Source organism: Chionomys nivalis, chromosome 22, assembly GCF_950005125.1.
Source record: "Chionomys nivalis chromosome 22, mChiNiv1.1, whole genome shotgun sequence".
Lineage (NCBI taxonomy): Eukaryota > Metazoa > Chordata > Mammalia > Rodentia > Cricetidae > Chionomys > Chionomys nivalis.
Genome location: NC_080107.1, coordinates 33,195,409 through 33,219,799, shown reverse-complemented (window position 1 = coordinate 33,219,799; position 24,391 = coordinate 33,195,409). Strand labels below are relative to the sequence as shown.

At 38.6% G+C, this 24,391-nt stretch overlaps 1 protein-coding gene across 9 annotated transcripts in view; it reads right to left on the bottom strand.

Annotated features, from left to right (window-relative positions):
* Gtdc1 (glycosyltransferase like domain containing 1) overlaps positions 1-24,391 on the bottom strand; it is a 338,560-nt gene that overhangs the window by 200,802 nt on the left and 113,367 nt on the right. For 6 of the 9 annotated variants that reach the window (XM_057755265.1, XM_057755266.1, XM_057755262.1 and 3 more), the window contains one exon: positions 4,234-4,323. The exons of 2 other annotated variants lie outside the window; for them this stretch is intronic. In XM_057755265.1, the coding sequence (XP_057611248.1) occupies positions 4,234-4,323 (90 nt within the window). Of the gene's footprint in view, positions 1-4,233; positions 4,324-16,029; positions 16,050-24,391 lie in introns of those variants that run through there. One more of the 9 variants, XM_057755272.1, reaches the window with a different exon arrangement.

Below are 24,391 nucleotides of genomic sequence, written 5' to 3'. Positions count from 1 at the left end.
TTACATATTACTTCCTAATATAAAAACAAACAACAAAAAATAAAACAACTGAAGCAATTTTATTCAGGGGAAAATCAAAAATTTTCTGTGTTGAGAGTTAACAGAAGAGTTCTAGATATTTCAATATTTGGGCAAAATACTTTTTACCACAGTATTTTCCATAACTTGTATGTCAGGAGAGAGGAAATGATAGCCATTCAAACCAATAAAACAATAACAGACTATACCGTGGTAAATAAGAGGGGCACTAAACGATCCTGCACTGCGTTTAACAAACAGGAGCCCAAATAAGGGAAACAGGAACTTTTGGCTGAAATGATTCAAATGCTTAAAATGTACATTTTGCCCAATTACAGACGTGTATTTCAAGATATCTTCATAGTAGTGTACATTTTGAAAATCAGGATAACGTTACATGTAGCACTAAGATAAAAATTACATCAGAACCCAGGCCTTTAAACAGAGCACTCAGGAGGATTTTGAGGCAATGGCCTAGGTCATATTGTGAGGGCACATAGGCCTGAGGAAAACTATGTTTCAAAAAGTCTCCCCCATGGGGGAAAAAATTAAAAGTATCAGGATTCTAAATAATATACTTTGTCATCTCATGATTGTGTATGTCCTCCCAGTTTTTCAGTTTTCCATGTAAACACACAGAGTTAATGATTCTAAGAACTCATGAGATGAGATGCACAGGTGCCACCTGTCCCACAGGCATTCTGATAAGAACATGAGCTAATACTCACTACACCAAAATACAAATATTCTTGTGACTAACCCCTAACTAAATTTAGAAATTTTAAAATCACATTGCTGAATATCATTTTAAATAATTTAAACTATTGAAATTCAATTTAAGCAATTTTAATTTGAGGTATTAAAATTTAAATGATTTAAATATTTTAGTATCGCATTCTCAATTAAATATGTCACTGAGAAATTACTGTCTAGATAAAGGATTTCTTAAGAAGCTTCACTCGGGAAGCTTATTACAATTTTGAAAGACTATTGCATAAAAGAAAAGAATAGTAGGTAAAATTATTCAGAAGTACTAAGATTTGAAATCTAATTGCCATTGCCTGCAGGAAACATATAAAAGCACAGATGTCTAGATGACCACCTGACGTTGAGAGGTCTTCAATGCAGAGATCTATGCTCTGTCTTTTCTTAAAATCAGGAACAGCAGAGCATAGTGGCACACACCTTTAATCTCAGCATTTGGGAGGCAGATCCCCAAGTTGAGGCCAGCCTGGTCTATAGAGCAAGTTCCAGGACAGCCAGCAATACACAGAGAAACCTGTCTCAACAAACAAAACAAACTAAGACCAGGAACAAAGAAGAATCAAAGGCCTGAAGGGTAGTGTAAGAGGCAGGTATAAAATGCATGGAAGGGCCCAAATGATGTTTCTTGCTTCCTTTTCTCAGTGTTTCTTTTCTCTGTTGATCAAAATGCTTTTGCTTCCCTTTTGTTTCTGAGTGATAATTTCACAGAATATAAAATCTGGGTGAACAATTTTTTCATCACTTTGAAGAACTGGTTCTTCTGTCTTCTTGCAACAAAAAAATCAATGTTCTTGCGAGAGGTAGGTTGAACCTGACTTTCCTGAGAAACCGCCACACTGCTTTCCAAAGTGGTTGCACAAGTTTGCATTCCCACCAGCAATGGATGAGAGTGCCCCTTTCTCCACAACCTCTCCAGCAGAGGCTATCATTGGTGTTTTTGATTTTAGCCATTCTGACAGGTGTAAGATGGTATCTTAATGTTGTCTTGATTTGCATTTCCCTGATTGCTAAGGAAGTTGAGCACGATCTTAAGTGTCTTTTGGCCATTTGAACTATTGGGAATATACCCAAGAGATGCCCTAACATACAACAAAAGTATATGCTCAACTATGTTCATAGCAGCATTGTTTGTAATAGCCAGAACCTGGAAACAACCTAGATGCCCTTAAATGGAAGAAAGGATGAAGAAAGTATGGAATATATACATATTAGAGTACTACTCAGCAGTAAAAAACAATGACTTCTTGAATTTTGCATATAAATGGACGGAAATTGAAAACACTATCCTGAGTGAGTTAAGCCAGACCCAAAAAGAGGAACATGGGATGTACTCACTCATATTTGGTTTCTAGCCATAAATAAAGGACATTGAGACTATAATTCGTGATTCTAGAGAAGCTAAATAAGAAGGTGAACCCAAAGAAAAACATATAAGCATCCTCCTGAATATTAACCTTCATCAGGCGATGAAAGAAGACAGAGACAGAGACCAACATTGGAGCACTGGACTGAAGTCTCACGATCCAAAGGAGGAGCAGAAGGCGAGAGAGTATGAGCAAGGAACTCAGAACCGCGAGGGGTGCACCCACACACTGAGGCAATGGGGATGTTCTATCGGGAACTCACCAAGGCCAGCTGGCCAGGGTCTGAAAAAGCATGGGACAAAACCGGACTTGCTGAACATAGCGGACAATGAGGACTACTGAGAACTGAAGAACAATGGCAATGGGTTTTTGATCCTATTGCATGTACTGGCTTTGTGGGAGCCTAGGTAGTTTGGATGCTCACCTTAATAGACCTGGATGGAGGTGGGTGGTCCTTGGACCTCCCACAGGGCAGGGAAACCTGATTGCTCTTTGGGCTGAGGAGGGAGGAAGACTTGACAGGGGGAGGGGGGGAAATGGCAGGTGGTGGCGGGGAAGAGCAGAAATCTTTAATAATTAAATTAATTAATTAATTAATAAAAAATATAAAAATGAAGTTTCTTGTAAAAAAAAATCAATGTTCATATTATCTGTGGATTTTTGGTTGGTTTCAGATGTAAAAGTAAATCCAGTTCCTGTTACTTATTGTTTAGAAGCTGACGTTTTCCAACAAATGCATTTAACCACAAATGAAAAAACAAATCCAATATGGGTATTAGGGTGGCAAACAGAAACTAAAACAAAGTATGTAGCTTTGTCTACACTGGCATAATATGACTCCAGTGGGAAAAGTAACATAAATTTTGGAGAGGGAATAGAATTACCTACTCTCTTACCCATAACAACTAGAATGGCTGGATACTGCTTTTATGCAATGGAATATACAGATATTTAAAAAGCATATAGGTAAAAACATGAAAAACGAATGTTACTAATTTACAAAAAAGACAGTAAAGAAAACACAAAAGGTCAAAAAGTGAAAAAACATGAATTTGATTTCTGGTCATTACACAGATTTAACACAAACTATCTGGTAGTTCAGATCTATACTTTCAGTTGCTCAGGAGAGAGAGGCAAGAGAATTACAAGTTCAAAGTCTGCCTGGGCTATAGAAAAAAAATCAAATCCAGCTTGGACAGCAGAGTGAAAATTGTCTGAAAACAGCAAGATGTAGTAGGTGAGGGCTACAGTTCATTGGTTGAGTGCTAGTCTGGAATGAACAGGCCCTACTATATTGAATCTAGTGCTACAAAAAGAAACACACACCTAGATTATCTAAAAAGTCTGATTATGAAGGTAAACAATGGAGGGGGTTTACAAAATATTTAAAACCACATGGAGAGCTTTGTTAATAAGAGAAAGAAAAACAAAAAACTATTTAACATATAAGATTAAAATAAAAAGTCTAAAATCTTGCCATAGGACATTAAAGAAAAATGCCCTGGAAGAATCAACCCCTCATCACAAACCACCCAAATCATAAATAAATCTGTAAGCTCTCAAATAAAAGATGGAAAGCCCAATAAATGATACAGTCAACTTGAATCCATTAGACAGAAAGAGGTAAAAAACTAATTTAGAACAGCACACACCAAAATAAATTTCAAACCATCCAAATGTTTCAGTGTTACAAACACAAGGAACCCACAAATACAGAGCCATTAGCAGTCTGAAGAACCCTAAAAAACAATTTCCTCAGAGGTCAGAGTTTGCTCTCTAATGGAAGTATACCAGTCACATATGTAGCACATAAAATTTTAAATCTTCTGGTAGCCAATAAAATTTTCTAACAGAAATGGTCTTCTAATCCTGATCAAGAAGTTAGCTACAACTGATTCCTACTAGATAACAAACTTCATTTTTCTCCAAGCATCTTATTGGGGAAGTTAATCACTCTTCAGGGCAAGCACCATACCCAAGAGCAGTTGCCTAACAAAAAATGAACTCAGGAGTGTTTTTATAGACTGTATTTTCTCTCATTTGGCTTTGTTTGAACATTTTGTTTTGTCTTACTTGTCTTTTTTACCTTTTTTTTCCATTTGGGAGTAGGAAAGTTGTATATGTGGTTCTTATTTCTCTTTCATTCTTTCTTTTGTAATTTTTTTGTTTGTTTTTGCTTTTAAAAAAAAAGAAAGAGAGAAATAGAACATCAGGTTTGATGAGTAGGGTGAGGCCTTAGAGCAATAACATTCACTCTTTGTTCGAAGAGTCAAATTTACATAGAGTCAGTCCCACAAAATTACCTGCTAATAGATCACACAAAAATGTCTAAAGAAGAGTGCGGTGAGTTTGTGACCAGCGGAGGCGGAAGCAGCCCTGGACAGGGAACTCTGAAGTTCCTCATCCCCCTCCCTATACTCCCCGGGCTCCCTGCAGGGGCTCTACCCCCCCATACTGCCTCTCTCTTCTTGTCCCACCCAGCTTGCACCCAGAACCCTTCTTCCTTCTGTCCCCTTTCCTCTTTGGGCACATAACACCATCCAGCTCAGTCTGTCTGGCGCTGGGGGCAAATCCTCAGGGCAAATAGGCAGGCGAGACCTCCTTTGTCTCACTGGCCCGCCTGCACCAACCAAGGTAGGCGCTTTGTTTACGAACTACCCAACCTGCATGGAGATCTGATCTCGGCACTGGGAGAGACAGCAATGCGGTGAGTTTGTGACCAGCGGCAGCGGAAGCAGCCCTGGAAAGGGAACTCTGAAGTTCCTCATCCCCCTCCCTATACTCCCCGGGCTCCCTGCAGGGGCTCTATACCCCGCATACTGCCTCTCTCTTCTTGTCCCACCCAGTTTGCATCCAGAACCCTTCTTCCTTCTGCCCCCTTTCCTCTTTGGGCACATAACACCATCCAGCTCAGTCTTTCTGGCGCTGGGGGCAAATCCTCAGGGCAAGTAGGCAGGCGAGACTTCCTTTGTTTCACTGGCCTGCCTGCAACAAGCAAGGAGAGACATCACTAGAACACCAGGAGAGCTAGCACTGCAGAGAGCCATCACTGGGAAGGTACATCAGTAGGCAAGGAGACCTGATCCGGTAAAAGAACATCCAGAGGGGAGCATTCGGAGAAAGAGATGGGCAGGCGCCAATGCAAGAATTCACCTAACAATCTGAAAAACTATATGAAACCACCAGAACCCAGCGACCTCCGAACAGGTGGACATGAACACCTTAATCATGAAGAGGTAGATAAAATTGACTTTATGAAAGTGATTGACGCCCTTAAACAACATGTAAAAAATGCCCTTATAGAAATGGATGAGAAGTATAACAGAAAGTTTGAAGAATTGAGTAAATCAGTGAATGATACCCTAGGAAACCAAGGAAAAACAATCAAACAGATAATGGAAACAGTTCAGGACTTAAAAACTGAAATGGAGGCAAAGAAGAAAACACAAACAGAAGGCCAGCTGGACAGGGAAAATCTAGGTAAACGAATAGAGACTACAGAAGCAAGCATAACCAACAGAATACAAGAGATAGAAGAAAGAATCTCAGATTCTGAAGATACCATAGAGAAAATAAACACGCTGATCAAAGAAAACAGCAAGGCCAACAAATTCTCATCACAAAACATTCAGGAAATATGGGACACAATAAAAAGACCAAACCTAAGAATAATAGGAATAGAAGAAGGAGAAGAAGCGCAGCTCAACGGTCCAGAAAATATATTTAATAAAATTATAGAAGAAAACTTTCCCAACCTAAAGAAAGATATACCTATGAAGGTTCAAGAAGCATACAGAACACCGAATAGGCTGGATCAAAAAAAAAACATCCTCTCGCCATATAATAATCAAAACACAAAGCATACAGAATAAAGAAAGAATACTAAGAGCAGCAAAGGAAAAAGGCCAAGTTACTTATAAAGGTAAACCTACCAGACTTACACCTGACTTCTCTATGGAAACCATGAAAGCCAGAAGGTCCTGGATAGATGTACTGAAGAAACTAAGAGACCATGGATGCAAGCCCAGACTACTATACCCAGCCAAGCTTTCGTTCACTATAAATGGAGAAAACAAAATTTTCCAGGATAAAAACAAATTTAAACAATAAGTAACCACAAATCCAGCCTTACAGAAAGTAATAGAAGGAAAATCACTAACCAAGGAGTCCAACAATGACCACAATATCTCAGACAACTAGAGACCCTTCACCAGCGCAACACAAAGAAGGGGAACACACAAAATTTACAACTTAAAAAATGACCGGAGTTAACAACCACTGGTCATTAATATCACTTAATGTCAATGGACTCAACTCTCCTATAAAAAGACACAGACTAAGAGATTGGATACGAAAACGGGATCCAACATTCTGCTGTTTACAAGAAACACACCTCAACCACAAAGACAGGCACTTACTCAGAGTAAAGGGTTGGGATAAGGCTTATCAAGTAAATGGACCTAAGAAACAAGCAGGGGTGGCCATACTAATTTCTAACAAAGTTGACTTCAAACTTAAATCAATCAGGAGAGATGGAGAGGGACATTTTCTACTCATAACAGGAACAATTCATCAGGATGAAGTCTCAATCCTGAATATCTATGCCCCTAATATAAAAGCACCCACGTACGTAAAAGAAACATTGTTAAAACTCAAGGCAGCCATCAAACCGCACACATTAATAGTAGGAGACTTTAATACTCCTCTCTCACCAATGGACAGGTCAAGTAGACAGAAACCTAACAGAGAAATAAGAGAATTAATGGAGGTAATGAATCAAATGGACTTAACAGACATCTATAGAATATTCCACCCAAATAGGAAAGAATATACCTTCTTCTCTGCAGCTCATGGAACCTTCTCAAAAATTGACCACATACGCGGTAACAAAGCAAACATCCACAGTTACAAAAAAATATTAATAACCACCTGTATCTTATCAGATCACCATGGATTAAAGCTAGAATTCAGCAACAATGCTACCCCCAGAAAGCCTACAAACTCATGGAAACTGAATAGTCAACTACTGAACCATACCTGGATTAAGGAAGAAATAAAGAAAGAAATTAAACTCTTCCTTGAAGACAATGAAAATAAAGAAACAACATACTCAAACCTATGGGACACTATGAAAGCAGTTCTGAGAGGAAAGTTCATAGCACTAACTGCCCACTTAAAGAAAACAGAGAAAGCACACATTGGAGACTTAACAGCCCACCTGAAAGCTGTAGAAAAAAAAGAAGCAGACTCACCTAGAAGGGGTAGAAGACTGGAAATAATCAAACTGAGGGCTGAAATCAACAAAATAGAAACACAGAAAACAATTGAAAGAATCAATGAATCAAAAAGCTGGTTCCTGGAGAAAATCAACAAGATTGATAAACCCCTATCCAAACTAATCAAACGGCAGAGAGAGAATTTGCAAATTAATAAGATCAGAAATGAAAAGGGAGACATAACCACAGACACAGAGGAAATTCAGAGAATCATTAGATCTTACTACAAAAGCCTGTATGCCACAAAACTGGAAAATGTAAAAGAAATGGACGCTTTTTTAGATAAATACCATTTACCAAAGTTAAACCAGGACCAGGTGAACAACCTAAATAGGCCTGTTAGTCGTGAAGAATTAGAAGCTGTTATCAAAAACCTCCCTTCCAAAAAAAGTCCAGGACCAGATGGTTTCAATGCGGAATTCTACCAGAACTTCCAAGAAGACCTAATACCTATTCTCCTTAATGTATTTCACAATATAGAAACAGAAGAGTCATTGCCAAATTCCTTTTATGAAGCTACAGTAACTCTGATACCAAAACCACACAAAGACCCAACCAAGAAAGAGAATTACAGGCCAATCTCACTCATGAACATCGACGCAAAAGTCCTCAACAAAATTCTGGCAAACCGAATCCAAGAACACATTAGAAAAATTATCCATTATGATCAAGTAGGCTTCATACCAGAGATGCAGGGCTGGTTTAACATACGCAAATCTATCAATGTAATCCATCATATAAATAAACTGAAAGAAAAAAACCATATGATCGTTTCATTAGATGCTGAAAAAGCATTTGACAAAATTCAACATCCCTTTATGATAAAAGTCTTAGAGAGATTAGGGATACAAAGGTCATACCTAAATATAATTAAAGCTATATACAGCAAGCCGACAGCTAATATCAAATTAAATGGAGAGAAACTTAAAGCCATTCCACTAAAATCAGGAACACGCCAAGGCTGTCCACTCTCTCCATACCTCTTCAATATAGTTCTCGAAGTTTTAGCAATAGCAATAAGACAACATAAGGGGATAAAGGGGATTCAAATTGGAAAGGAAGAAGTTAAACTTGCATTATTTGCAGATGATATGATAGTGTACATGAGCGACCCCAAAAACTCATCCAAAGAACTCCTACAGCTGATAAACCCCTTTAGTAATGTGGCAGGATACAAGATCAACTCCAAAAAATCAGTCGCCCTCTTATACACAAAGGATCTGGAAGCAGGGAGAGAAATAAGAGAATCATCACCTTTCACGATAGCCACAAACAGCATAAAATATCTTGGGGTAACTCTAACCAAGGAAGTGAAAGATCTATTTGACAAAAACTTTAAGGCATTGAAGAAAGAAATTGAAGAGGATACCAGAAAATGGAAGGATCTCCCTTGCTCTTGGATTGGGAGAATCAACATAGTAAAAATGGCAATTCTACCAAGGGCAATTTATAGATTCAATGCAATCCCCATTAAAATCCCATCAAAATTCTTCACAGATCTTGAAAGGACAATAATCAACTTTATATGGAGAAACAAAAAACCCAGGATAGCCAAAACAATCTTATACAATAAAGGAACTTCTGGAGGCATTACCATCCCTGACTTCAAACTCTATTACAGAGCTACAGTAATGAAAACAGCGTGGTACTGGCATAAAAACAGAGAAGTCGACCAATGGAATCGTATAGAAGACCCGGATTTTAACCCACAAACCTATGAACAACTGATTTTTGATAAAGGAGCTAAAAGTATACAATGGAAGAAAGAAAGCATCTTCAACAAATGGTGCTGGCACAATTGGATGTCAACCTGTAGAAGAATGAAAATAGACCCATATCTATCACCATGCACAAAACTCAAGTCCAAATGGATCAAAGACCTCAATATCAATCTGAACACACTGAACCTGATAGAAGAGAAAATGGGAAGTACCCTACAACATATGGGCACTGGAGATCGCTTCCTATGTATAACCCCAGCAGCACAGACATTAAGGGCAACACTGAATAAATGGGACCTCCTGAAACTGAGAAGCTTCTGTAAAGCAAAGGACACTGTCATTAAGACAAAAAGGCAGCCTACTGACTGGGAGAAGATCTTCACCAACCCCGCAACAGACAAAGGTCTGATCTCCAAAATATATAAAGAACTCAAGAAACTAGACTTTAAAAGGATAATTAACCCAATTAAAAAATGGGGCACTGAACTGAACAGAGAATTCTCAACAGAAGAAGTTAAAATGGCCAAAAGATACTTAAGGTCATGCTCAACCTCCTTAGCGATCAGAGAAATGCAAATCAAAACAACTTTGAGATATCATCTTACACCTGTCAGAATGGCTAAAATCAAAAACACCAAGGATAGCCTTTGCTGGAGAGGTTGTGGAGAAAGGGGTACCCTCATCCATTGCTGGTGGGACTGCAAACTTGTGCAACCACTTTGGAAATCAGTGTGGCGGTTTCTCAGAAAAATTGGGATCAACCTACCCCTGGACCCAGCAATACCACTCTTGGGAATATACCCAAGAGATGCCCTATCATATGACAAAAGCATTTGTCCAACTATGTTCATAGCAGCATTATTTGTAATAGCCAGAACCTGGAAGCAACCTAGATGCCCTTCAATGGAAGAATGGATGAAGAAATTGTGGAATATATACACATTAGAGTACTACTCTGCGGTAAAAAACAATGACTTCTCGAATTTTGCATGCAAATGGATGGAAATAGAAAATACGATCCTTAGTGAGGTAACCCAGACCCAAAAAGAAGAACATGGGATGTACTCACTCATAATTGGTTTCTAGCCATGGATAGGGGCCACTGAGTCCATAATTTGTGATCCTAAAGAAGCTAAACAAGAGGGTAAACCCAAGGAAAAACATATAGATATCCTCCCAGCTATGGGAAATAGACATGACTGATGGGCAAAAAATTGGAATCTTGGGGGTGGGGTGGGATGGGGATGAGGGGTGATGGGGAGAGAAAAGTGTGAAGGAGAGGAGGAGGGGAACTGGGGGAATCGGGGTGATTGGGGATAAAGGAAGGTTGGATAGGGGAGCAGGGAAACTCATACCTTAGGTAAGGGAGCCACCTAAGGGGTGGCAAGAGACTTGAACTTGGAATGGCTACCAGATGCCCAGGGCAATGTCCCCAGTTAGTTCATTGGGGCACCTGAGGATAGGGAACCTGAAATGAACCTATCCTATAATCATACTGATGAATATCTTGCATATCGCCATAGAACCTTCATCTAGCGATGGATGGAGATAGAGCCAGAGACCCACACTGGAGCACCGGACTGAGCTCCCAAGGTTATAATGAGGAGCAGAAGGAGAGAGAACATGAACAAGGAAGTCAGGACCATGAGGGGTGCACCCAACCACTGAGACAGTGGGGCCGATCTATTGGGAGCTCACCAAGGTCAGCTGGACTGCTACTGAAAAAACATGGGATAAAACCGGACTCTCGGAATGTGGCGGACAATGAGAGCTGACGAGAGGCCAAGGAGAATGGCACAGGAACTTTCAACTGGCGATAGATCGAGAGAGAGACAGAGACCCAAATTGGAGCAATGGTCTGAGCTCTTAAGGTCCAAATGAGGAGCAGAAGGAGGGAGAACATGACCAAGGAAATCAGGACCACGAGGCGTGCACCCACCCACTGTGACAGTGGAACTGATCTATTGGGAGCTCTTCAAGGCCAGCTGGACTGGGACTGAATAAGCATGGGTTGAAACTGGACTCTCTGAACATGGCGGACAATGAAGGCTGATGAGAAGCCAAGGACAATGGCACTAGGTTTCGATCCTAATACATGAACTGGCTTTGTGGGAGCTTAGCCTGTTTTGATGCTCACCTTCCTGGGCCTGGATGGAAGTGGGAGGACCTTGGTCTTCCTGTAGGGCAGGGAATTTGGACTGCTCTTCAGTATCGAGAGGGAGGGGGAATGGACTGGGGGGAGGAGAAGAGGAGTGGGGATGGGGGAGGGGAGTGGGGGGAGGGGGCAATGTGTGGGAGGAGGGGAGGGAAATGGGAAACGGGGAGCAGTTGGAAATTTTAATTAAAAAAGAATAAAAAAAAAATAAAATAAAAAAAAAATAAAAAAAATGTCTAAAGAAGACAGGCACTGAGTAAGAAGGCAGCCATACCGCATCTTAAAGCTGGTTATCACCAAAGATATTGGATATGGAGAATGGGTAAATCCAAGATCCAGGGACAATTATTTAGCAACCTTATCTAATAGTTTGGAATGTCAGATATTTTCCCTTGAATGCTGGCTCTTTCCAGATAGTGTCACCTGTTCCATAGTGCTGGTTTATCAGGTTCTACCTGTCTCTTTTTTTTTATTTTGATATGCATATATCATTGTCTTTTCCTATGGAATTTTCCAACTATGTCTCTAAAAACTAAAAACCTTGTGGAGATCACCCCTTAAGTTGTTTCTTATTCTTATTCTCCTCACTGCTTCTTCATGCAAAGGAATAAAAAACCATGTACTTGACTTACTTTTTTTACCCCCACATTTCTGTTGCCATAGGCATCCTATTCTAAGCCCTGAGGGGGTGCTGAGGCTGGTGGTACTCAAGGCCCCCATACAGCAAAACAGACTTAGCTCCACGAGCACACCAGGAGCAGGGCTGTGTCCTTCACTACTTACCAATATCTTCATGGTGCTTGTTAGTCGTTTTTGTGAGAGACAGGGAGAAAAGAGGAAGAATGAAAAGCACCCTGTAAGAGACACAAACCTATTTTCTACATGAGAAATCATGGATTCAAGTACTGAATAAAACTCATAGTGGAAAAAGAACAATATTTTTAAAAATTGTCTGTAAAGGATTTCTTTCTTCAAGTTATTTCTGCATCAAATGTGATCATAGAGACATTGGAAATCTGGGAAGCACAGGAACCTATCACTACTTACATGAAGGGTTCTAGCCCTATGATGATGTGAAGACAGCATCTTCCTGCCTATATTTCCATCACCAGTCTCTTCCCTACTTCTGCACATGCAGCTGAAGCTCTGTGGTATTTCAGTTCATATTCATTCCTGGAACACTGCCTTTTTTACTTATAAAATCCATGTTCAATACCTTGTTATATATTTCAGCTCCCTGCAAATTGGAGCCTTTACTCTACACCTTGATGAGAAAAGCCTAGGCACGTACTTGCTTTGTAGCATCTACTCTGTAAAAGCATATCACACTTCCAGGGTCAGGAATTGGCTGCAAAGGAATCCAGAAAGAAAAAATGTGTGGTGATAGTTTGTTTGCATTCTAACAAATAAAGCTTGTCTGGAGATCAGAGTGTGGAGCTAGCCTCAAATTAACTACAGAGGTCAGGCAGTGGTGGCACACACCTTTTATCCCAGCACCTGGGGAAAGGAAACAGGAAATGATATGGCTGGGTGGAGAGGAAGTGATAAGGCAGGGCAGACACAGGAGCTTGGCCCCTTTTTGGCTGAGAGGTTGGCGAGGTAAGAGGTGGCCTTGGTTTGCTTCTTTCTCTTTCTGATCTTTCAGCATTTATCATGAAATATTACTCTGGGTTTTTATTATTAAGACCAATTAGAACTTGTCCAACTTTAAGGCATAAATTCAGAAAATGTCACTTGTCTGTGCCACTGGCACAGGCCAAAGCCACACATGGGCGGGGTCACTGCCACACTTGTAAGGTTTCCCTTTCTTTTATTTCCCAAGCTCTCTGAGTGGGTCTGAATTTTTTCTATTGCAGGCTATCTGCAGCAAACTCCACAGGCATTTTGGGCTCCAAATGCTACAGGCGTTAGCTGCTTTCACACTTTCCCCTATACAGACTGCTGGCCCTTTGCTTTCTTTTCTCCCACTGGGTTGTGAGATTTCCCTGGACCCCCTTCTCAGGCTGCTGCCTGAAAACCTGCCTGGGTTTCTACTGTTCTACACCACAGCAGTCATCCTCACATCTCACCAACATCTGATTTGTCATCGTCAGCAGATTTGATGAGTAATTTGGGAATTTTTAAAGGGAAGAGTTAGTTAAAAGAGAGTTTTTATCCCATGTTAAAAATGGAAACACTATTACAAAGGAGAGAGTTAGATCTCTATATGATTACATAATAAATGCCTTAAATTTGGAACAAGAAAATGAAAAGATAATCAACTTAATTGAGATTGACATAATGTTAATTATCATTTTGATAATCTTTACTATTGGTTTGATAATTCTTGACTTATCCTTTAAAAGTTAGTTGATATGAGTGGCAAGAAACAGGCCTTTAAAAAATTATTGAAATAGATCATGGAGATATTCAAATCCACACAGGGGAATTTAAAGGAGAACCAATTTAAATGTTGCATTATTAAGGTTACAGAGAAACAGTCTAAGGTTTCCAAACAACCAACTTTGATTAATCCATATCCAATAACCTTACAGGAATTGCCAAATGATAACTATCCCCAAGGCTATGCAAGAGCTGAATGGACTTCTACGAAAATGTTAGAATTAATGAGATTCAAGGAAGTGATAGTCTCATATGGCATTTGTTCGCCCATTGTGAAGCAGATGGTCAACTTGTAATAGAATTATTCCCCATGACTCAGTCTTGGAGCCTGGTCCTCAATTACAATGGAGAACCTGGTAGAAAGATGAAGCTAAGACCACTGAACAACAAAGTGGAGTAAGTGGTATGGAAATGTCCCAAGATAAACTTCTTGAAGAAAGATTATGCTAATATATGATGATCACATCCCAACTCTATGCCACACAATAGCTTTGAATGCTTGGGACGGAATTGAAGAAGCAGGAAAGAAAATTGAGTCATTTCCTAAAGTTATACAGAGTTCAAAAGAAACCTCACAAATTTCTTACAAAGATTAATTTCAGCAGTAAATAGAATGATACCACACTCAAAGCTCGACAAATAATAATTGAATCGCTGGTTTTTCAAAATGCTAATGCACAATACAAAAGGCTAATTAGACCTTTAAAGGCAAGAAAAACACCCTTGGAGGAATGGATCCCAGATAGAAATCAATATTGAATCTCATGACCTTGATGATGTTTAGATAGGAGAGGTGATTTCCAGAGGTTTAAGGAAAAATGGGAATGTCAAGTGTTTCAATTGTGGTAAAAAGGGAATGCAAACACAGTTTTCCTTGAAACAATGTTTTTTTTTCTAAGCATAATCCAAACAGAACGCCCCTGACTTCTGGATTATGCAGAAAGTGTGGCAAAGACAAGCATTGGATTAATGAATGAAGATGAACAAGGGAAAATCAAGGTAACCCTTTGTTATTGGGAAACGCCTTGAGGAGTCTCTAGGAGGCCCCCATGCAAAATTCAGTTCAGACATTTCTTGTTGTTGTGACAGAAACTACTTCCCAGAACAATTAAAGGATGTAATGTCTATTGTAATAAACCATACTGTTATGGATGATAGAAAAGTTTTAAAAGATAAAACAAAAATTTCAGGAGAAGCCATAAAGCATATATTATAAAGATTAGATTTGAACAACAGAGATCTCTTAATTAGAAGAGATGATAGTTCATCAAACAGCATGGCAGTTCAATCTAAACTAATTTATTTGACTAGCAAATGCTTCTCGTTTGATCAGACATAATTTGCCAAAAGGGAGCCTCCCCAAAGTTAGGGTTAGGAAGGGCTTTGTTTTTCCTTCCCAAGAAAATGAAAACAATCATCTTGAGGGATTTTAAAGACCTTTGGGCAAGTAAGCATCCAAAGAAGAAGGGAGAACTACCAGGAAAAAATTACCAAAACAAATAATCTGACCAAATTTGATCTCCAAAGATTCCAAAAAAATATGATGGGACCCAACAATGATGACTCCTCCATGACTCTGATAACATCACTAAACTGAAAAACACTGCCTAAATATTGGCTTTGAACTGCTCAGACAATTTCAAGGTGGCTAGCTGAGATGATCCAGCCTCAAAGACAATTCAAGTCAGGACTTGAGACAAGCCCTTTCCCATAATGCAGAGATTGGACAGCAAATGATAAAGATACCTCTCCCAGGACATGACAATTAACACAGATTTTTCTTTTCAGGATCCTGTTACCACCAAACAGGAGGAAGTAAATTTAAGAACAAGATACCTTCATGTCAAGAGGTTGGGTGGGTAGTTCTTGGATATTCAATGAATTATGGATATTTATCATCATTTAGGGTGGTTGGTTACAGGTTGTTACTTGCAATGGTCAGGAAAACGAGTAGTCCAAAGAAGATTAGATTCAGGGTTTTTGTTTTAAAAAGAAAAAAAAAAATAGTGGGGGGTATTGAGATGATAGGATAAAGGGTAGATTATTGAATTTACTCTAAAAAAAAAAACCAGGGGATATAGATATGTGAGGATAAAAGGGTAGTTTATTGAATATATTTTTAAAGCAAAAAAGAAACTACTAGTTTTAAATATTGTACTTTGATATGGATTTTGTATATTGATACAAATTTAAGATTATTTTTGTTAGAATATACTGTACATAGATTTTTAACGTTGATAAAGATCTTGTACTTATACAAAACATTTAACAATGTAATACAAATTTTTTGTTCTTGAAAGTTATTATTACCAACTTATTAGGATAATAAGGAAGTGCAAATTAGTCACCTATTACAATGTAACTTTTAATAATGTTAGGTTGTTTTCAAAGCAAAACATATATTTTAGGTAGACAGGTGGTCTTCAAATGCTTCAGAGATCTGCAGAATATGGCATTTGAGATGTTTAATATTGATCCTCCTCACGGTCAGCCCTCTCCTGGAACCCCAGCAGACTAAACAGGCACAGGAGAAAAGCATACCAGTTAGTAAATCATGTGAGTTGCTGGCCTCTCAGCTGGACTGAACCAAAGTCAAGGCCCTAACTGAACCCAAGTGCACATTCAATATGCTCGTCCTCCTTCCATTTAAGCACCAGCAAAGTTGATGGACCCTGCCCCCACCTCTGGTGGAATTCCACTGTTCCGCTGCAGCCTCCACAAGTGTGCAGGCAGGTGAGAGACCTACCTCCAGGCCCCAACCTCTGCCACTCACTGGACACTGTCCTGCTAAGACCCACCCTCCTGTTCAACTCAACATACCTAAACATCCTCCTTGTGGTCAGACCTCCCCAGCAATCCCAGTAGACTAGGGGCACACATACAAATCAATAATCAAACTCAGGGTTGAAATCAATAAAATTGAAACAAGGAAAACAATACAAACAATCAGAGAAATAAAGAGTTGGATTATGAGAAAATCAACAAGACAGGCAAACCCTTATACAAACTAATCAGGAGGTAGAGAGAATATTCAAATTAACAAAATCAGATGTAAAGGGGAACATAACAATAGACTCCAAGGAAACACAGAGAATATTAGGTCATACTTCAAAAACCTGTACTCCACAAAACAAGAAAACCTAAAAGAAATTGACAACTTTCTTGATTGGTAAAAGATACCAAAATTAAATCAAGACCCAATAAACAATTTGAACAGACCTATAATCCCTAAGGAAATAGAAACAGTAATTAATAGTCTTGCAACCAAAAAAAAAAAAAAAAATAGGGGCCAGATGGTTTCAGCGCAGAATTCTATCAGAATTTCAAAGAAGAGTTAATACCAATACTCCTCAAATTGTTCTGCACAATAAAAATAGAAGGAAAACTGTCAATTTCTTTTTATGAGACCACATATACTCTGATACCCAAACAAAAGAAAGAAAGAAAGAAAGAAAGAAAGAAAGAAAGAAAGAAAGAGAATTACAAACCTATCTTCCTCACGAACACTGATGCAAAAATACTCAACCAAATACTGGTAAACAAAATCAAAGAACACATCAAAAAAAAAAAATCCAACATGATCAAGTAGGCTTCATCCCAAAGATTCAACATAAAAAAAAAAATCTGTCAATATAATCCAACATATAAACAAACTGAAAGAAAAAAACTACATAATTATCTCTTTAGATGCTTAAAGAAGCTTTGACATAATCCAACAAACCTTCATGATAAAGGTTCTGGAGGAAACAAGGATTCAAGGAATATGCCTAAAGATAATAAAGGCAATCTACAGGAAGCCTATACTCAAAATCATATTAAATGGAGAGAAACTAAAAGGATTCTACTAAAATCAAGGACAAGATAAGGCTGTCTACTCTCATCATATCCATTCAAAATAGAACTTGAGGTTGTAGCTAGAGCAATAAAACAATAATAGGAGATCAAGTGGATACAAACTACAAAGGAAAAGGTCAATCTTCCATTATTTGCAAATGATATGATAGTATACAAAAGTGACCCCCCAAATTCTACCAGAGAACTCCTACAGTTGATAAACATGTTCAGTAATGTGGCTGGATACAAGATTAGCAAATAAATAAATAAATAAACAAATAAACAAATAAAAATCAATTGTCCTCCTGTGTACAAATGGTAAACGGACTGAGAAATCACAGAAATATCACCTTTCACAATTGCCACAAAAAATATATATAAAATATCTAGGGGTAACTCTAACCAAACATGTAAAAGACTTATATAACAAGAATTTTAAGTCTCAGAAGAAAGAAACTGTGGAACAGGTCAGATAATGGAAAGATCTCACATGCTCATAGATCAGTAGGATTAACACAGTAAAAACGGCAATCTTACCCAAAAGCAATCTATATATTCAATGCAATCCCTATCAAAATTGCAACATAATTCTTCACAGACCCCAAAAGAACAATACTCAACTTCATGTGGAAAAACAAAAAACCCAGGATAGATAAAAAAATCATGTACAATAAAGTAACTTCTGGAGGTTTCACTACCCCTGACTTCAAGCTCTACTATATAGTTTTAGCAATGAAACAGTGTGGTATTGGCATAAAAACAGACACGTGGATCAACAGAAACTAATCAAAGACCTTGACATAAACCCACATACCTATGAACACCTGATTTTAGACATAGAAGCCAAAATGGTATAATATAAAGAAGAAAGCATTTGCAACAAATGGGGCTGGCACAGCTGGATGGTGGCATGTACAAGAATGCAAGTAGATCCATATCTATCGTCATGCACAAAACATAAATCCAAGTGCATTAAAGGCCTAAATATAAATCAAGTTAGATTTAAACTGATAGAAAAGAAAACGGGAAGTACATTTGAACACAGTGTCACAGAAGACTAATTCCCGAATATAAAACATTATTCATAGAATTGACACTAAATTGACAATTAATAAATGGGACCTTCTAAAACTGAAAAGCTTCTGTAAGGCAAAGAACACTGTCAATAAGACAAAACATCAGTCTACAGAATGGGAAAAGATCTTCACCAAGCCAACATCTGACACAGGACTAATATTCAAAATATAAAGAACTCAAGAATCTAGACATCAAAATATCAACGAATTCCATTAAAAATGGGGTAAAGAAGCCGGGTGGTGGTGGCTCACGCCTTTAATCCCAGCACTCGGGAGGCAGAGGCAGGCGGATCTCTGGGAGATCGAGGCCAGCCTGGTCTACAAGAGCTAGTTCCGGGACAGGCACCAAAAGCTACAGAGAAACCCTGTCTCAAAAAACCAAAAAAAAAAAAAAAAAAAAAAAAAAAAAATGGGGTAAAGATTTAAGCAGAGAATTCTCAACAGAAGCAACGCAGGGCCAAGATATACTTTATAAAGTCTTCAATGTCCTTAGCTATCAGGGAAATGCAAATCAAAACAACACTGAAATACCACCTTACACCTGTCAGAATGGCCAAGATAAAAAACACTAATGACAGTCTCTGTGGAATAGAATGTGGAGTAAGGGGAACACTCCTCCACGGTTGGTGGGTGTTCAAACTTGTACAGCCACTTTGGAAATCAATATAGTGGTTTCTCAGAAAATTGGGGATAAATCTACCTCAAGACCCAGAAAGACTACTCTTGGGCATATATACCCAAGGATGTTCAACCATACAACAAGGACAATTGCACACCTATGTTCATAGCAGCATTATTCATAATAGCAAGAACCTGGAAACAAACTAGATGCTCCTTAACTGAAGAATGGATAAAGAAAACATGGTATATCTACATGATGGAGTAAAATTTAGTGGAAAAAAAAAAACAATTATATCATGAAATCTGCAGGCAAAAGAATGGAACTAGGAAAAAAAAAAAACATCCTGAGTGAGGTAACGCAATCTCAGAACGAACACGGTATGTACTCACTCATAAGTGAATATTAGATATAAAGCAAAGAATAACAAGAATACATTCCTCAGCCCCGGAGAAGCTAGGTAAGCATGAGGACCCTAAGAGGGATGCATGGATCTCCCTGGGAAGAGGAAACAGATGAGATGTCTTGGGTAAACTGGGAGGTTGGAAAAGAGGAAAGAAAATAGGTTGATGGGAACATGAGGGATCAGGATAGTCGTTTTGGTGGCAGAACCAAGGAAATGAGTAATTGATGGAGGAAGGTCATTGGCTAATAAAGAAACTGCCTTGGCCCATTTGATTGGTCAGCCTTTAGGTGGGTGGAGTAAACAGAACAGAATGCTGGGAGGAAGAGGAAGTGAGCTCATACGGCTTAGCTCTGCTCTCTGAGGCAGATGCAATGAAGCTCCGACCCAGGATGGACATAGGCTAGAATCTTCCCGGTAAGCGCACCTTGGGGTGCTACACAGATTATTAGAAATGGGCTAAATTAATACATGAGAATTAGCTAAGAAGACGCTAGATATAATGGGCCAAGCAGTGTTTAAAAGAATACAATTTGTGTGTTATTCCAGGGCATAAGTAGCCAGGCGGCTGGGAGCTGGGTGGCAGGAACACAGCCCGCAGCTCATTCAACAAGTAATGAAGAAGATATCTTGATAGAGGGAGCCATTATGGGGTTAGCAGAAACTTGGTGCCAAGAAAACTGCCAGGAATCCACAAGAATAATACTGGCTAAGACTCCTAGCAATAGTGTAAGAGGGTACCTGAACTGGTTTTCCCCTATAATCTGACTGATGACTACCTTATCATAGAGCCTTCATCCAGTACCTAATAGAAAGAAGTAGATAAAGATATACACAGCCAAGCACCAGGCAGAGCTCTGGGAATCCAGTTGAAGAAGAGGTGAAACAATTTTATGAGCAAGTATGAATGGGTTCAAGACCATGATGGGAAAATCCATAGAGATAGCTGACCTGAGCTTGTGGGAATTCACAGACTCTGAATGTACAGACAAGGAAATGGCATGGGACCAACCTAAGCCCTCTACATCTGGGCAATAGTTGTATAGCTTGGTCTTTTGTGGAGCCCCTAGCAGTGGGACCAGGACCTGTCCCTAATGCATGAGATTGCTTTTTGGATCCTATTCCCCATGGTCGAATGCCTTGCTCTGCCTTGATGCAGGGGGAGAAGCTTGGTCCTGCCTCAACATGATATGTCATGCTTTGCTGATTCCCACAGGAGGCCTTAACCCATCTAAATGGATCAATGGGCAAGGGACTTGGAAGTGAGGCCGGGGGAGAGAATGGGATGAGTGGAGGAAACAGAAACCAGTTGGTATATACAAATAAGTTATAAAAATGAATAAAAAGAGATAATTTAATAACATAGATTTTTTTCATGACTATGAGAAATGTCTGCTCCTGGCAGTACCAATCTACTTCAGAGAGATAATAGGCATTGAATAGACTCCATATGAAGTTTATTTTCTTAGTGGCAAAAGTAAGCCATTAAATAAGAAAGTGCCCTTGAGTTACTGCTGACATTATGTTGTTGAAACTGGACAAGCAAGACACAAAAGAAAGAACTGCAGAACTCTGCCAAGACAAGGTAGGAGAGCCCATCAGTATATTCTGCTTCACAGAACCCAAAGATGGATGCCCCAGCATTGCCACGGAACTTTGGGTGACTGTCCAGGAAGTCAGCTGTTTCTGTCATTTATCACAATTTTTGGGAGTTGCTTGTACTTCCTACTTACTCAGGTAATATTATTTCCTTCTCGAGTCTCTGATGGAGTTGAAAACTTTATAGTTATAGCTATAGTAATAGTTTTCCTTGTTACCAGATTCATAGAAGAACAACACTAAACAGATGTAAAGTGTGTATATATAAGGCTGAGAGACATTAAAAGATAGTTTTGGCATTGCAAATTACGACAGAAGGTGAATTAGGTACAAACCTCTGGACTCACCAAGAAGGGCAGATAATGGAGTATTTTCTCTGAATCTGCCAAATGTAAATGGACTAGACATTATTGATATACTTATTGCCTATATATTATATATAGTTACTGTACTTGTACGTTTTTTTATATTAATTATGCCTTTTTTGTGTTTTATACAGAAATAGGAAAATGTGGACATACTTTGTGCTCTAACAAAGTTTGTTTGGAGATCAGCATACAGAGCAAGTTAACCATAGAGACCAGGTAGTGATGGTACATGCCTATAATCCCAACTAGCACCTGGGAGTAAACAGGAAATGATTAAGGTTAGGCAAAAAGAGAAAGTGGTAAGGAAGGGCCTCTTTTCAACTGAGAGGTTGGCAAGGTTAAGAGGTTGCCTTTGCTTGCTCCTTTGTCTCTCTGATCTTTCAGCATTTACCCTAACATTTGACTCTGGGTTTTTATTATTAAAATAAATTAGAAATCATGCTACAGGTATGGACTCTGAAATTCTAAGAAGTTCTTCAGAGGTACTTAGAGAAATGAAAAAGGATCTGAAACTAAAGTGATGGACCCCAGGTTCACTGCATTTCCCCCTTCACTGGCACCCTACAGTGGAGCTTAGTGATCAGTTCACATCTCTCCCTCTTCTCAAGTTACTAATTTCTAATTCTTAGTAAATAGGGAGAAGAGTCAAAGGAATTTTCACAAAGATAACTTTTATGCAAATTAGAATTAGAGAAACATAAACAAAGGCCTTAAGATTATCTTCAACCAGCCCAGTGATAGTACCCAAACTAAAATTAGAACCTCCTAGACTAAGTAAACATTATCAGCAAGAACCTTTGCTGCAGTTGTTGTTCAAAGAATAGGGATACCTATGTAATTTCTGAGAAAAACAATCCTGTCATTTTCAGATGAAACAATAATGTTTTGTTGAAAATATGGTGCAAAGAATATAAAACAGAAAACTTAGTTTTAAAAGTGGCCTAGTTTTACATAAACAATTTCCCTTGATACTGTCCCAAATGTTAGCTGAATTAAATTAGGCTCTGCTAACTCGGCTGCTGTAGAACATTCACTAACACTGTACCTAGGTAATGTGATAGTTTGGAAAGGTAACCCCAAAGAAACATGAGTTAGAGGTTTTGTCACCAGCTTATGTAATATGATGAGAAATGCTGGTGCCTTAGAGGAAAAAAGTTGGTAAATGGGGGCATGCCATAGTAGACACCATGGTGTTTACCTTCCTGCCTGCTATAAGGTGAATAGCCTCTACAGTCATGTACCCCACCAAGACAAACAATATTTCAACACACATCCAAAAGCAGAAGCCCAACTAGTCACAGAATGAAGGCCAATGACTGTGAACTCACATCAGCTGCTCCACCTTACAGACGTAGTGAGTCTCTCAGAAATTATGTCACAGTGATGAAAGCTAAAACAGGTACATACAGTGTTTATGGGTGACAAGAATGTTATTACTATCAGGGTTCCAGCATGAATTGTAAGGGATATACTAAAACTCTCTTATAAGACATTGGTGGCATTTTTAGTATGAATTATTTCTATTAATTATAAAACACATGCTTTTAATATAAAGCTGTGCACATAATGGCACAAAAGTACCAATATTTTTGTTTGACCTGGAATTTCTAATGTAATTTAAATACCTTAAAGCACAGCACATGCACCACACAATTAAGTTACACTGGATGTTCCTAACGGTACCTAACAGAAGAAACAGAGCCATCTCTTCTGCAGGAGAGGAACCTGGATTGTAACATCCTCCCAAGGTGTAGTCAGAACAAAAGCATACTAATACAGATTGTTGGAAATGGCCTCAGACGCACTAGACAAGAACCCCATCCAGTACTCAGGGAGCACAGCTAGACAAAAGCAACTTACTATCTCATATTCACATCCCAGAAAGTTCTAAAAGGAACTCAATGCTTTTGCTGCAATTTACACACAGGTTTTCACTGGATAAACCCTCTAAGAAAAACCTGCATTCAATTTGCTGTGGAAAGTGTATGGGGGATGAAGACACATTCTGCTTCTAACATGTGCTTAAGAATAATTATGGACAAAGAAGAAAAATAATTTCTGAAGAAGTTCTTATTTAGAAAACTGAATTTGAATTGTGAGTGTCTGCTTAGAGACCATGAAATTAGGTATATTGCTCAGTGGATTTATCCTTGTAAAAATATAAACATCTAATGGAACCAAAAAAGAAAAAAAAATCTGCCAAAATGCTGTGTTGGTGACTCAAACCTTTATTTCCCAGCTTGCTGGAGGCTGAAATAGGCAAATTTTGTGAGTTCAAATCCAGGATGTTCTACAGGGTTAGTTTCACATGCAAACAAACCTTGTCTCAAAGAAAAGGAAACACACACACATCTGATGCAACTGAGAGAAGCAAAAAATAGTATTCCATCAGCCATAAGTAACTCACAATAGAGTAAGTAACAGTTCCTTAAGAAGAATCAACAATGCATTAGCTGTCCCTTCTTTCTCTTTCATTCCTGTTTTTTACTCTTTTAAGAGAGAAGATAAGTATTTAATTGATGTTTTGTTCCACACTGATGACATTTTAAATGAAAACCATGTTTTTAGTGGAAGTGGTTCTAAGAGCTCCAATGAAATCTTTCTCATCTCCCTCTTTAAAAATATTTTTCTAAATGCCTTCTAATATTTAAAAATAAGTACCTGTCTGCAAATAAACAGGTTACACTAGTAAATTTTCTATGCCTATTATTTAAAGTAAAGAGTAAACATGGTGTGATGGTAATAAATTTAGATGTGAAATTCTCAACGTGTTTTACATCAAAAAGTTACTATTCTTAAATCTGGGTAGCT